The 16,070-nt window shown below is 46.7% G+C and overlaps 1 protein-coding gene across 1 annotated transcript in view; it reads left to right on the forward strand.

Moving 5' to 3' along the window:
* The window catches only part of LOC111157136 (Rho GTPase activating protein 6), a 253,856-nt gene extending 238,549 nt beyond the window's left edge, over positions 1–15,307 (forward strand). The window contains 4 exon segments of the mRNA XM_022518387.1: positions 9,486–9,754; positions 12,596–12,676; positions 14,530–15,133; positions 15,135–15,307. Of these exon segments, the coding sequence (XP_022374095.1) occupies positions 9,486–9,754; positions 12,596–12,676; positions 14,530–15,133; positions 15,135–15,240 (1,060 nt within the window). The 3' untranslated portion in view covers positions 15,241–15,307.
* The last annotated feature ends 763 nt before the right edge of the window (positions 15,308–16,070 follow it).

The following is a 16,070-nucleotide window of genomic DNA, read 5'->3' on the forward strand; positions in this document are numbered from 1 at the left end:
ATAAATTCTAGTTTAAACTAATGCAAATGGCTTCTCTTCACAGCAGACCTTATATCACCAGAATCTTAATGAACTCGCTTCTTTCCCTCCCCGTGCAAGAAAACAGACACAGTGGCATTTCTGTTTGTGAATCCCTTGTTAAGCTGCATTTATGACATTTTGTGGGTATTCTGTGGAAAAGCTGGAAAACACACACCTGAAAAAAACACTGGTGTTGACTTGCCAAATTTCCACTTTGATATGGCATGTTGAAATACAGAAATAGTGTGCTTTGAAGAATAGTTGATAGAAGTTATTTTTATGTGGTTTTCAGGTATGCTCTTTGCATATAAATACCAAGAAGGGAACCTTTTTTTTGCTACTCTTAGGAAAAAGAAGGAGCTTACAAACTAAGATCATCCGAAGCTATACAGTTGTCTAGCCTCTCCCATTCTCTATCCCTGTAAGATTAAGAATTGTAAGGTCAAAGCAAGCTGGCCCTAGACCAGGGTCATAGGTGAGTGTCAGGACCTCAGGGGAAGGGAAGTGAGCTCCCAGGTGCTCTGTGGATGTCAGAGGCTAGCATCATTGGACAGAAAACATTTGGAGAAGACTTTATCTGTTTTCCTCTAGGTACAGGCCAAGGAGCAGCCAAGAAGGGTTGATAATGATGCCGCGAAGTAAAAATACATAAATAAATGCATATTTAATTTGAGTTGCTTTTGAGGCTTGAGAGTCCTACCCGTTGAGCTGTAGATAGTGCCTTCATACCTTAAGCCCATGCTTCTCAAAGCTTGCTATGTCTACAGATCACCAGGAGATCTTGTTAAAAACAAAAACCCTCTGTCAATCAGGAGGTCTGCGGCAGAGAGTCTGAAAATCTGCATTTCTAGCAAGCTCCTAGGTATTGCTGTGATGCTGCTGGTCCGTGATTCACACTTTGAGTAGTGGAAGTTTAAAATCTGAAGGCATGTTCTCGACTCCCAGAGCTTGCAGACTTGTTGAAGGAGGCCTTCAAGGATAAAAATAATACGAAGCCTGTTATTAAGTGTGTCGCAGAGGGCAGAGTGGTTTGTGCTGGGCCATTGGTTCTCAGACGTGAATCCCCTGGGGAGCTTGAAGAATGACCATGCCTGAGTGCCTCCCCTAGAGATTGTGATTCATTTGTTTTAGGGCACAGTGTGGACAGTAGGAATTGTTAAATCTCCCCACCATGAGTGTACCGAGCAGCCCCAGGAAAGAACCTCCAGCTTAGATCCGCCATGTTAGATATCACAGATTTGCCATCACCAATCACTCTATTTGAGGTGGGTGATTCTTGACATTAAAAAGGAGTCTTCATGTTGACAAAGGGAGGAAACCAGCACTCCAGACCAGAAATTGGAGAAGAGAAAGAGATGTGACCTGTAGTCTCAGGGATGGCTTGTGAGAAGAGCAAGGATCTGCAGTGGATTTTGAAGACTGGAGAGGGGTCCACAGGCCTGGACGTTTGGGAAGATTGAAGCAGGGCCTAGACAGAGTAACAACTGTGTCGGCTGGCCATGGGCACGATGAAGGGGTCGGCCAGCACAGAGGGCAGAAGCCCTTAAATGGCAGGCTTCGGGGTGGCACTTGTATTGAGAAGCAGTGGTCCCTGGTCCTGACAGATGACAGGGATGACGAATCACAAACTGCAGGACCTTGCGGGCTGCATCGTTACGTCAGTTGCACGTCAGTTGCCTGTCAGTAGCACGCTCCTGCAGAGCTGAGCACGCGGGTTCTGATGTTGGGATCCAGAGCCAGATCCCCTGTGTCGGAATTCCTTTTCCACAGCTCTTCGAGCTGTGATCTTGGGTAAATAGATTCATCCCTCTCTGTCTCAGTTCCCTCACCTCAAACCAGAGATTAAAAAGCAGCACCAACTTTACAGAGTAGTTGTGCTGTGAGAAGAGTATCCAGTCTCTAATAACTGCTTAACGGAGGTCAGTGATTTACTTACTATCATGTTATTTCAAACCTCACCATTTTGTTCATTTACAACCACTTAGCAAAGGCTTTGGAGTCACTACTTTCTACCTTTCTATGAAGGCAATATGACACAAAGATAACCTGTCCACCTTAAACTGTGGCAGTGTCTGAAGGCAAAGCCCACCTGTATGGGCCTGGTCCCACTAGCAGCAGGAGGGTGGCATTGATTCTAGAACAGAGAGAGGGTCAGGACAAAAAGACACAGATGTGGGAAGGCGACCTGCTCACGCGAGGCTGGGAAGAACTGGGGAGGATGGGAGGCCATCGTGTGTTTGCAGGAAGTGAGGGAGAGGCCTGGACAAGCCATGCCACTGCGGTCATGGACAGAGTTCTTGTTTTGAAGTCTTGAGTGAAGACTCAGCTACAAGGCGGAGAGTAGGGCTAAGAGAAGTAAAGACCATGGGGATTGGCGGGATGACCGCTGAGCGGGAAGCAGCAGTCGTCTGCTAAAGGCCATCATTAGCGGTTCAGGTCATCTCCTAAAACACCTACCTGAGTGCAGTGATGCATGGTTGGTTTTCTTTGTGATTCTCCTCCGACCCTTCGGGTTTTTTCCTGAAGCTTCTGTTCTTTGCCATCAGTTTACATACCTAGATAAAGCATTCGATTCCTGTGTCGCACGTGGCAACGGCACAAGACTGAATCGGGAGTGGAAACATGAGTTTTCAGAAGGGTGAGAACCAAGAGCAAGAACATATTTATGATAATTTCTGTCTTGAAAGAGCAAACAATTCGTGATATTTGGGAATTTAATGTTTTGTTTTCATTTGACTTTTTCTCTTATGCGACAACAGAATCAGGGCGACGGTGAGAGGAGGATTCGTTATTTTTTCTTGTGTTTGTCCACTGACATTTTTGGCTTCAACCAAAACGCAATACCAAAGGGAGATTAGAAGAGATTTATATTCCTGACAATGCAAGACTTCCAGTTTTTTCATTGCTTGTCTGGAATATTTATTAGAGTCTATGCTCCTTTCTTCACACACACTCAAAATAGATCCCCCTCCCTTGATTTAGAGATGGAAGGAGATAGGGGATGAGAGCACAAGGCAAATCAAAAAGGACAAGGCATGTTGAGCCCGGGTATTTCCAACAAAAGCAAGACCCTGTGGCAGGGCGGGGAGTAGGTCGAGGAGAGTGAGGCGCTCATGTAGGTGCCAGAGGGAAGGGATCAAAATTAACGTCGACATGTCATATTTTTAAAAATCAAAGTTAGCACCAAAAATCTATGCTGAACAAAATAGTTCTAAAAATTTAAAAGACTAGTATCATGCCCAGCCATTCTGGAGCCTTCCTGTACGTCCTGTATGTCTCCCCCTGTCCTAAAGCAAAATGTATACTCTGCCCTCCACGGAAACAAACCCAACAGTGATGCTTTGAAAATGTACCGCTTTGCTTATCTTATTTTTCAACCAAGAGAACTGCTGTGTTTGACAATTTCTCCTGACCAAGTAACAACCCTTAACTAAGTTAACCTGAACTAAATGATACAATTCTGTTTGGGCACGAAGGAAGCATCTTAAACCGAATATAACTGTTGTAAGTTCCAATGTGCCAGCTTTGGGATTTTCAGTAGTTTTCAACTGCTTTAATGTTCTGGGGAAAAGCCTAACCGTTCAAAATTACATAAAGCCAGGTCTACCTATACAGTATCCCCACGTGGTATACAAGGCTTGGTAGAGCATTTTCCTTCCTGTATTCTGGAAATACAATCAAAGTACATTAAACTGCACTTGGGGAGAAAGTCAATATGGATGAACCAAACCTATAGGTGTACATTTGTGAATTTCATTGTATTTAATTCTGTTTGTGGCCTTCACACGGTTTTTACTGAACTTGCCCCCCAGCATAGCAAAACTGGTGACCAGGTGATCAAAACCATGGAAGAAGACTCATAGCTGTCTCGAAGGATAACATTTCAGAACTGAAAAGTATTGTTTTATTGAACTGGATTCTCCTCCCAGTGAATTAAAAAAGTCCACCTTCTCATTGATGGAGGAGTGTAAGGCTTTCTCATAATTTCAAGGCACCATATTTAAATTATCCCATAAATATCATGTAGATAATTTATTTTAACCTTTCAAAAACTGTCATGGAAAATGTCTTCTTCCACAAAACCATGGAGCGTTACAAGACGAATTGTAATTTTGATTTTCCTTTCACTAGGATTTGTAAAATCAAAAAGTTCTCGGGAAATTTTAAGAGGTAAGAAATCAGACTTCATTGGTGTAGTATGACAGCTATGAATCCATTGACTGGCAGTAACTATGGCCTCAACTGTCATTCTGCTCTGGCATCTTGGAAATTAATGAAGCATTAACACCTGTGTCCCCCACCCCCAACACACACGCTGTTCAAGAAAGCCTTTTTTTTTTCCCAGCCAGTTTTAGGAAAAATGTATGTAGAATAGGGAATCCGTAATGAAAAATTCCAAAAAGTCTTGAATGTGCCTTCTAGGAAAAGCCGATTCAAAATGGAGGGAGAATTTATCACATCATCTCTTTCTTCCAAAGTCTTTGTGGTTCACAGCTTCTTTATAAACTTGGAAAATATTAACTTGAACATGTTTTATCAGGCATAGTGTACAAAAAGAGAATAAGGTCAGCATCGTTTTCTCTTCCCTGTCCTAAATGCCTTCACGGGCCATGGCTATTAGGAGGGAATTCATAAGCGCTGAAAGGGAGGGGAGACATTTCACCAAAGCCATGAGTAAGTCCTAATGTCCAGGGTGCTGACCTCATCTCCTGTGGGGAGTTTGGCTCCATCGTCAGCTTCTTCTTGGAAGGGGGTGCCTTTGTCTGCATAAGGGCTGCTTTGCAGAGCCGAGCATGACTCATGTGAGAATCCTCCATAAATCCAGTGCTGTCATGTCCGTGGATTCCGTTCCCTGTACACCGAATCGTGTCTGAGACGGTTATGTGCTTTGCGTTCCAACAGACGGAGGTTTATCAGTTGAACGATAAAGGCAAGGATGAAGCCAACACAAGCTTGTAGTCTCCGAGGATGTTTCTCACTGGGGTGGCTCAGCAAGGGGCTGGGCCGCCACACCCGGTGGTTGAACCCCAGTTTTCCATTTATCCACAGAACAAGTTCTGTGCAGCCGGCGGCAGGGCAGGCTTGCCCACAGTACCCTGCCGGCAGCGTCCTAACCCCCTGACCTGGAAGGACCAGCGAAGGGTGAGAAAGTGATTCGCTCTCCATGTCCATCTCATGCTTGTTTTGTTAGCTGAGATTGGCCACGCCTGTGTGGATGGTCCTGGGGTTTTCAGGTCTCATGGAGCAAAGCCCTCCATTTGCGGAGGCAAACCCTTGCCGACTGGTTACCTACCCACTCACCATTCCCGACCTCCCTCTGCTAAATTCCAAGACATAGAGAGCCCACTACCTGCCTCCAGACTAGCCCTCATCTAGTGAATCACAATTTTCGGTAGAGAAACACAGATCTTTTATTACGTTGACTTGCAGCACTGAACTGAAAATTGTCTTCACAGAGTTGAATCATCCTCGAGGCGAATGTGAATGAAGGCAGTGGTGGCCGCTTGTCCCGTCTTTCAGCGATACCCGAAATAGGGGTTCTGGTTTTGTTTCTAGTAGATTTAATGATAAACTCATGGAATGCCACCCATTTTGTTTTTAACCTCGGAACTGCCTACGTTGTCAGTGAAAGTCCCGAGAAGTGAATAAAATAGTTTGGTTTCGTTGACCAACTGGCGGGCTCCCATGCGGAAAGGCGGTTCTGGGATGTGGGTTCTTAGCCAAATGTGGCCACAGCCTGACGGACCTGGGCTGAGAAAATGGAACGACAGATAGGAAATAGCTCCAGCATTTAAGAGGGCCATTGACTCAAGGTGTAACACATGGCATTTTCCTAGCGATATTTAATATGACTGACTGCCGTTTTTCACATAAGTTTGAGGAGTGTCTCAAGCCCTGCCGTCCCGGCTGCTAGAAAGACACGCGATCGCCTCGTGTCTTCCGCTCACCTCTGGACCGTGATCAAGGGCCAGGAGAGTTGTTGGCCGGCCATGCCGCCTGAGGTCGGGGTCAACACCAGCCCTCACCCTTCTTACAGGCCACAGGGCTGTCTCACATTCGTGCATTTCACGAGCCGCTTACCATGTGCTCGCAAACCATAGCCTCGTCCGTCACTGAGCTGTGCCGGGTGGCTGGGAGAGGAAGGCATCCCCTCTCCCCCGTCCCTCTGTTCCTGTCCCTGGCTGCAAGCCCAGCCACCCCAGCAGGGGGCGTGTCCTCTGGTTTGTCCCCTGATTGGCGCCCCAGATGTCGTCACTTTGGTGGCTTGACTTCAGAGAATGAACCAGAAGAGCAGAGTAAGGCAGGTTGGCCTCTCCTGCTCCCTCTCGCCTTAACTCGTTCGGACCCACAACCAAGCTACATTCAGTGAGCTGGGTCCGGCGGACTGGAGCGGGTAGGATGGACACACACACCCTTTCTTCATATCCCCGCACCCCCACCGTCAGCCGGTGCTGAGGTTTGGGCCACTATCTGCAGTTTCCTTCCCGATTTGACTCAGTGGAGCCTTAGCCCGCTGTCCTCTCTATAGATGAGGGAGGGAAGGCAGGTTCCGCATGGACGTTCTCAAACTTGCCCAGGTAGCACACTTCCCCGGAGGGGTTTCTGAAGCACAGTTTGCCAGCCTGGTGCCCAGATGCCCTTTCAACAGGCAAAGCCGGCTTCGCAGTCTGTGACCCGGGCAGGTGCACGGGACCTCCACGGACCAGAAGCCCGCATTTGGCTTGATGATCTGTGGTCACCACCTTGAAATTCTTAATAGTTACCCCCCCCCCGCCGGGGGGTCCCAGCTGTTACAGCCAGTCCCTTCAGCAGGCTCGGAATGGAGCTGGAGAATTGGCTTTTCCAGCAAGTTCCCAGGTGGTGTTCCCCAAAGAGCAGAGGAGAGGGACCCTGGCCTTCCACCTCCTCCTCTCCCGCCTCTCCTCCACCAGAGCCAGTCACAGGCATGAGCGTGGAAGGGAAATCGTGTGGCAGCTTCGATTATTTTTGTTACCGTTGTGATTGTTCTTTGTTTTATTCTGTTTGGGTTAAGCACACTCAATGTTCTCATGAAGCCTTTTCGGTACCCGCAATAATTCATGTGCGTGCGATTTCCTTGTCTGTACACCAGTCCACAAAAAGTTTGTGGAAGCAGCTTGCCGAAGTATGTAAGTGGAACAATGTCGTAGTGAAGAATTTGAGAGCCGAGGGAAAGGAAAGGGGGAGAGCGAGCGATAAGGGAAGATGAGGTTGGGGCGGGAGAGCCCCGCGGCACCCATAGGCTTCCTGTGTCCCGACCCCCGAGCGGAGCCCGGCGCCTGGGAGCCCTTCGCAGCCTTTGCCAAGAGACGTGCGTGACTTATGACGTCACGCACGCTTCCCTGGGGGTGGGGGGGCGTCACCTACTTGCTCGGCAGGAACCCAGATAGATGTTCCTGGTACCGAGACTCGATACAGTTAGGGGACCTTTCTTTATGCATGTCACTGTTAGCAGAATCTGCAACTTGTCACATTTTGCTGACTGTATTCTCTGTTTTTTAAGACAGATGAACGAGACATGACACAGAATAATTGGGGTCTCCGTGAGTGAAAATACCACCTTTCTGACATTTTTCCTCCCAGGGGGAGGGACCAAGAAAGCCTTCCTCGCCCTGATGGGTATTCTGTGTTGGCTAATGAATTGACTTGGCTCTCTTTAAAACATCCCGTAAAGGAAGGCTTTCTGGCCCCGCCGGCACTGATAGAGTACCGTGGCTTACTCTCGCGGAGTAGACGGAAGACATTTTCATTAATGACTGGGGAAAACCCGTCAACTAAACGGGGAGAACAAACAGAAAGGGGCCCAGTCATAGAATTTCTAGCCCTGGTCCGAACCCTGATTCTAAGCCGAGCAACCTGATCGACACATGCAGCTTTTCTTATTTTCATAGTACAGTTTCCTCAAGCAGAGTCAAATTCATGACAGACAAGCGTCCATTTGTTTTGCTCTGTGTTTCCCCCACTAGAATTAGGGAGGACCCCCCCCCTTGAATTAGAAGTGGAGGTTAAGTAGTTCCCCCACACACACACCCCCTTCCAGCAGAAAATAGTAAGTTCTTTTGAGTTCTCCTTCATTCGCTGGAGGCCTAACTAGTTTCTGGAAAAACATCCTCATGGTGGTTCTCTGGCTCTTTCCCATAAGATTGTCTGTCACCGGTTTAAAGAGGAGGCAAGGAAAGGACTTATTTATTCCATGTGGGTAAGAAATTGCCTCAGCAAAAAGTGCTCGGGCCCTGGCTGCGTCAGTGACAGGCGAGGCATGTCACAGATGCTGAAATGCTTTTCTCCTGGACGCCAACCCCCGCTGGAAACCCGAGACAAAGCTAGGTCCCCTGTGAGTGCGGGTCCTCCATCGTCCGGGCTGCGTGCACACGGCCAGCTCGTTAGGAAAAGATTACTCAGGCATGTGTTTACCTTTAAGATCCCAGAGGATTTGTTTTGAGGAATTAAACCAGGAGAAAGCAAAGACTAGTAAAGAGGAGTGAAGCAGGGTTGGCAGGGAGAGATGGAAGGAGGTTGTGGAACTTTTAATCATTCTGTGATCATTTCCCTTTAAGATGTCAGGGCCACTTGTTTTGAGGAAGGTAGAAAATACAGATGTTCCCAGGTAAGACTTCCAACACTCGTTTCACATTCCTGACGTTCTCATTTTCCTGTTCCTCTCGCATTTTCACTGTTGTTTCTGTTGGTGTGACAACCCATGCACCTAGAAAACATCATGGACATGCTAATTAGCCTGTTTTATATTAGTTTAGGAAAGCACTAGAGCCTGGTAGAATCATTTCAGGAGTATTAAAATACAGTGAACTCTGGTGATGATGGTCATATATTTATCTCGTTGGCCTGTACATGAAACTGTTACTCCCACCTGAAGCATCACCACCACCATCACCACCATCATCATTGCCGGCGTCATCATCACAGGAAAGATGGGTTCACACACATGAAGTATTTGGGCGGGGGAGGAGACATTATCTATAAAGCCATCATGAACTTCTTGTACAGTTTCAATCATAATTTTATTCGAATTATTTTTAAATTCAGGATATGGAGGAACGTAAGAGGGTTATCTGCCAGTTTCGCCTTCCTTAACAGATAAGGAGCATCAGACTCTCATTTCCCAACGGCAGTGGGAGTAACACACCAGGCATTTCAGCGCTACACAGTGGAGAACACAGGGATCCATGTCTGTCCCATCATCCCGCACCCCCGCCCCCCAGTTCCCCTGCCAACTGTGGGGTTTCACTGCCCTCTGCCGGCCATGTCGTGGAAACGCTTTCACATTCTTGCTGTACAAGTCTTGGAACCTTGCTCCCAAGGTCTTCTTGTTTCGGCCCCTGTGCCCATGCATTCTCCGCCTGTCATTTGTGTAACGGTCATATTGTTTGCATCTGGTCGCTAAGGGTTAACACACTCACACACTTGCCATTGTCTCCTTACACCAGAAGCCCTGACATGTTACGATCGGAAGTTTCCTTTTCTGTGGGAGGAAGGCACTCGTCCACCGACTCCAACAAGGCCTCCAGCGGAGACCTCTCCCCTTATGACAACAACTCCCCAGTGCTGTCTGCACGCTCGTTGCTGGCTATGCAAGAGGATGCGGCCCCGGGGGGCTCGGAGAAGCTTTACAAAGGGCCGGAGCAGTATGTGCTGGTGAGCCACTTGCCATCGTCGAAATCAAGAGAGAGTTCTCCTGGACCAAGGCTTGGCAAAGGTAACTGGAACCTGGCTGGCGCTGGCCAGATCAGTGACTCTCATTACAGGTGGCGTGGTAAGGACCCTCAGACCTCCTCTTCGTCTCTTTCTTTCTCTTTCTTTCTTCCTTTCTTTCTTTTTTTATAGCAGAGTAAGGGTTCCATGGTCAAATACATTTGGGGAATGCTGGGCTAACCAAGCTAATCGTTTCTCTATCGTACAATTTCTCAAACTCTGTAAAGTGCTAATGGGCACCATTAATTCACACAATGGAAGGGAGAGTGTGGTTTGCAGTTTTTCCCAAATTTCTTTGACCACCGAATGTGTGGCTCTGTTCTTTCCCTCCACAGAATAATTCCTCAGTGCCAGGACTCAGCAGGGCAGTCTGAGAAATAAGTGGAAGACACAAATTCTTGCTCTCTTATCCTACATGTATCACTTAATCCAAAGAGACTCCCTGAAAGGGCTCTGGTTTTTGATGGTTTTTTTTTTTTTTTGGTGGTTTAAATCATAGCACATTTATTTTTATTTTACAAATAGTCATGTCAAAAATAATTTTTAAAAATTGTAATGAAAACAGTAACCCATGTCCCCTTCAAGCATAAAATTTGTTTTTAAAATGTGAAACTTCATTTTTTTCTAGTCCTTGTCCAGATGCATCTCTAATTTGATATATTTGTTTTCAAAGCATAGCTACTTTTGAATTAAACTTTATTCTACTTAAAATCGTATCATTAACATTTTCGATTTTGCTAATATTCCTCATGCCCACTATATATTCCCATTAAGTCGGTGTATTGTAGATTTCTAACTATTCCCTTTCTAATGCATATAGATGAGCTCTCATTTTTGCTCTTTCCAATTAGTGACAAATTTTCTATATGTGGTATTCTCTATAATGACAAAAAGAGATTTTTGCTCTTATGAAAGGCATGGTGTATTCGGGTTTCTAAATACAAATTCAAGGGGAGATTAATAGACAACTTACCACCAAGAAAGCTTGATTCTTTCTTCCCAGGATCCGTGTGTTTGCTTTGTAGTTTCTTAGCACGTTGGCTAAGATACACATTCGCTCCGATTCACAGGTGGACTAAAGCGCGTGTCCATGCTTTCTGTGCATTCGTCTCAGCCAGCTCTAACACTGCCGTCCTCAATTCTGTGTCCCCAGAGACATCTGACAATGTCGGGAGGTATTTGGGGTTGACACAGCCTAGGACCGGGTGCTGCTGCTGTGTAGATGGTGAAGCCCAGGGCTGCTGCTCAGCATTCCACCTCACAGAGAACGGCCTCACACAGGGAAAGTTCTGGCCCCAAATATCACTGCAGCGGGGCTTAGCCATCCTGCCTAACTGCAACTTTCTCCCTGGAAATAACTGCACCCTGAGGGAACTCGAAACAAGTCGCGGGCACCTGGGTGGCTCAGTCGGTTAATCATTTGCCTTTGGCTGAGGTCATGATCTCGGGGTCCTGGGATCGAGCCCCGAGTCAGTCTCCCTGCTCAGAGGAGAGCCTGCTTCTTCCTCTCCTTCTTCCTCCCCTTGCCCTCTGCTTGTGCTTTTTCTCTCTCTCTCTAATAAATACATAAAATCTTAAAAAACAAAACAAAACAAAAAGAAACAAGTCGCGTTAGGGACGCCTGGGTGGCTCAGTCACTAAGGTCACGATCCTGGGGTCCTGGGATGGAGCCCTACTTTGGTGGGGGGGGTCCCTGCTCAGCAGGGAGCCTGCTTCTCCCTCTGCCTGCCGCTCCCCCTGCTTGTGCTCTCTCATGCTTGCTCACTCTCTCTCTGTCAAATAAATAAAATCTTAAAAAAAAGAAAGAAAGAAAGAAAGAAAGCAGTCATGTTAGAACCCTATGGGGGTAAGAGCCCTCGATCTGGATTCAGTAACTGTCCTGGTACTTTGGATCTGCAGGATCTCGTGTGAAAGGCTGAGTTCTTCAGAGTCCCCATTCTTCCTTGCATGAGAACTAGGAAAGACAGCCGTATTAATTCATAGAGTTTAACCAGCTAATCCATGTAAAGTCCTCAACACAGACCGTGGCATGTAGGAAGCGCTCGACAGTCCCCGCCCCGTGCCCGCGGCCTGTTCTTAGCTGCTCCTTCTGCTGCCAGCCTCACCTCTAAAGCAGACTCAGGCCATTGCCTGGGAATTCAAGGAGAGGCTGCATTTGCAACGCCTGGTAGACGTTTGCTTCGAGAAATACTTAAAATCACATCCCAGGCTCTCACACGCTCTCCCTCTTTCTCTGAAACAAATAAATAAAATTCTAAAAAAAAAAAAAAGATAAAACAACCCAGGCATTTATTATCCTACAGTTCGGGACCTCAGGAATCCAAAATGGCCCCACAGGGCTGCATTCCTTGAGGACACTCTAAGGACCAATCTCTTTCCTTGCCTTTTCCAGCTTCTAGAGGCTGCTTGTGTTCTTTGGCTCTTGGCCCTTCCTCCGCCATTAAAGCCAGCACTGTACCATCTTCTCTTCTGCCTCCCCCTTGTAAGGACCCTTGTGATTGCCTCGGACCCACCCAGATAAGCCAGGATCATCTTCTCGGCTCAAGACCCATCATTTCATCACATCTGTAAAGTCCCTTTGGTATATAACACCTTTACAGGTTCCGAGGATCATGGCGCAGACATCTTTGGGGGGCCTGATTCTGGGTACCACAACCATCATAGAGAGAACCTTTCTGTAAATCGCAAATGGGCTAAGCCCCCGCAGGGCAAGCATCCATCATATTCTCTTGTATCCACCACAGCCTTGAATGTGGTGCTATGTTACCAGAATATTTGTTTCTTGGTTTTTGCCCTTCGCTTTTCATTGTGAGTGACGTGCCTTTCTCTATACACTTTCTCCTAGATGTGTCAAAGGAGCCTTTCAATATCTGGGGAACTTGGCATTCAACATTAAAAAGTGGTTCCAAAGACCCAGGAATGACAGGTGACATATTATCTTTTAAAGACCGTTTATTGCACTTACTTTTTAAATTAATTTTCTTTGATTTTTGCCTTACTCTCGTATTACAAACTCGTCAGGCATTATTTGGAAAATGCTGAAAATAGGGGGGAAGACAGATCAAGCTGTACTTAGCCTTTCCGCCAAAATACATCAGTCTTTCACTATATTTCATTTTACTTCCTTTGCAAGAGTTTTTAAACACGGCTACCATCATTCTGTCCATGCAACTTGATATTATCTGTTTAACTTCCATTTCCCACTTACTTATCATTTTTATTGTTAAGGGCCACAAAGTATTCCAGAGGACGTAGTCATATTTTACAACCCATATTTTTGGTCATTGTTGTAGTAAGTTATGCTGTCAGGAACCTCTTTCATGTACTTTTTGTTTTGTATTTTCAATGATTAATAGATTCACAAAATTTTGGAAAGCAAGTTATACATCCAGAATAGGACAGTGGAAATTACGCAGCTTTCCAAGTAGTCCTGTCAGCATTGCACATCATTGGGTTGCATTTTTGCCAATTTGAAAACCAGACTGGGGGCACCTGGGTGGCTCAGTGGGTTAAGCATCTGCCTTCAGCTCAGGTCATGGTCCCAGGGTCCTGGGAACGAGTCCCGCATCGGGCTCTCCCTGCTCAGCAGGGATCCTGCTTCTCTCTCTCCCTCTGCCCCTCCCCCTGCTTGTGCTCTCTCTCTCTCTCTCAAATAAATAAATAAAATCTTATAAAAAATAAAGCAAAATTGTATTTATCATTTTCATTTGCATTTCCTTCTCACCATTATTTTCCAGTTTTTCTCTTAATCAGCTGAACCTCCCCAAGCTGATGTTTTATATTTTTTAATTTTTAATTTTTATTTTTAAAAGTTTTTATTTATTTATATTTGGGGGGGGGAGAGAGAGCAAGCAGGGGGAGGGGCAGAGGGAAGAGGGGGAGAGAGAGAGAATCCCAAGCGGACTCCAGGCGGAGCTCAGAACCTGGTGCCGGGCTCAATCTCACAGCCCTGGGATCGTGACCGAAGCCGAAATCAGGGGTCGGCAGCTTAACTGACTGAGCCACCTAGGCGCCCCCTCCCATATTCCATTTTTAAAGCTCAGTGCCTCTTTAATCTAGTGGCATGTAAGCCAGCTGAGTTTAGTACCGATCCATTATCTAACCACATCGCGTTGTACCCTATGAAGTGATTTACTGCCTTTTCCCCCAAGGAGAAAGACTTCCAAGATGCTGCGCTCCATTTCCTTCTGCTATTTCAACTCTGATCAGTCCCCGTGCAAATGCTCATGCCTCTTGCTCAAAATGATCTTTCTTTCCCTGCCTGCTTTTGAATAAGCGAGAGGCCTAGGCCGGTCTTGCCCACAGTGGTGGTCGTGACGTCCACACAGCAGCTGCTGTCTTTATTACCTTCTGGCCCGAGATGGGGCATTTAGCTTCAAGTCATTCATTCCAACACCTTTTCCTGACACGGTGGGAACATCAGAGCATTGTCCTTGGTTTCTCCTCAGGACTGCGACTCGCACCGAATGAGAAGAGAACACTTTCTTTCCCTTCCAGGTTCAGAAGCCATGTGGAAGGGGCCTTTCTCGAAACAAGTCAGTGCCAAGGACCATGGGATCTCGTGTGACATCTGCAGCTGGAGCTGATCCCTGGGTTGTGCCAATAACCAAAGTGTTACTTACTTCCTTTCCCAGGATGCCTCTTACTTTAGCCAGTAGCAGGAGTGCCCTGTGCTTCCGCGATTTTTGAAGTCGGCCGTGGGAAGGAAAGTAGCAGGACACATCCCAACAGGGATTCTACAAACTAATTCCATTTCTTGCCCTTCTCTCCGGCTTCCAGGTTCCTATGGAGACATTTTTGAAAGCAGCTCCCTACGACCGGGGCCCTGCTCCCTTTCGCAAGGGAACCTGTCCCCGAATTGGCCCCGGTGGCAGGGGAGCCCCACAGAACTGGAAAGTGGCCCACAGGTCATTCGGAGGACTCAGACCACGGCCACCATCGTGGAGTGCAGGGCCTGCCCTCCCGTGTCCCGTGTCTGCAGCACGCCCCACATCCAGGGCGGCGGCAGAAGGTCTGAGCAGGCCACAGCGAAGTCAGAGCGATATTTGACTCTGAACAGCGCCGAAGACCTCACAGAGAGCGAGCTCGATGTGGCCTGGCGGCCGGGCCGGCGAGCCAAGCCTTTGCACCAGAGAACTCGGGAGAGTGAGAAGCATGACAAGAGGCCTCCTCCTCCTTACCCTGGTCCAGGGAAGCAAGCTGGGGCGTCATCCCATCAGCCAGCAGAGCCGCTGCTGTGGAGGCCTCAGAGGCCAGAAGAAGGTTCCAGAACAGCTTTGGAAGAGGGAGGTCAAACAGCCGAGCGAGAGCGAGAGCGAGAGCAGCAGGCCGCTGAGCAAACACGGAGCAGCGCCTACTCCACCTCCGCCAGTGATCAGAACAGTGACTTTGGGGGATGCCACGTGGCTCGAGTGGCAGAGGGAGCGGTGGCAGATCTGGGAGCTCTTATCACCCGACAACCCCGATGCCCTCCCGGAGACGCTGGTATGAGCCCGCCCAAGCTCACGCCCCCATGGCCCAAACACCCTCCTTTCACTCCGCAGGGGAAAAGTTGGTGTTGGACAGTTGGACACGGACTGATTTTTCTTCTTTAACACTTAAAAAAAAAATAACACGAGAGAAACCCGGTTCACTTAAAGATATAGAGCACTAGTACCCTTGCCATTTATAATAAACTTCTGTTGCATAGCCAGCCTTAGGAGAAAACGAAAACAAAAATAGATGGTGATACCCAACCTAAAAAACTACTCCCACTGGCTTTGTAGAAGATAAAATCCCTTGCTTTGGTATAGCTTAATTGTATTTATGTAACTTAGTTTTAACTGTTGTATATTCTGTAACAGATTATGTATGATAATCATATATGATATATTCACAGAAACGGAACAATTTTAAAAAATCACTTCACTTAAACTAAGTAAGGAGATTCTATAGAATGTTCTAGAATATGCACAAGCAGGTTTCTGTGCTTTTGCCATAGCTTTTTAGCTGGGGACAGCCCTTCCTTCAACGCCGAGGAGAAACACTAACAAAACAGATTATGCCAAGCCATATTTTTATATAGTAGTGAGATACAAAAGAAAACGTAGTCACTGAATGCTTTTTCGTATTGAATGTGTTTTAAGGAAGATATTAAATTTGATACATTATGGAATATATTTTTAGAATCTGTTTAGAAAGGATTCAGTTACTCAAACAAGAGAAAGGCCGTGCCTAACAAAGAGAGAATAACTAAGAAGTTGTCTTTCCCATTTCAGATCAAATTCAATTTTATATAGACCCTATATAATATATATTTATAATGTATACTTTTTATGTAT

The sequence above is a fragment of the Enhydra lutris genome, unplaced genomic scaffold, assembly GCF_002288905.1.
Source record: "Enhydra lutris kenyoni isolate GAN:26980312 unplaced genomic scaffold, ASM228890v2 scaffoldscaffold52, whole genome shotgun sequence".
Lineage (NCBI taxonomy): Eukaryota > Metazoa > Chordata > Mammalia > Carnivora > Mustelidae > Enhydra > Enhydra lutris.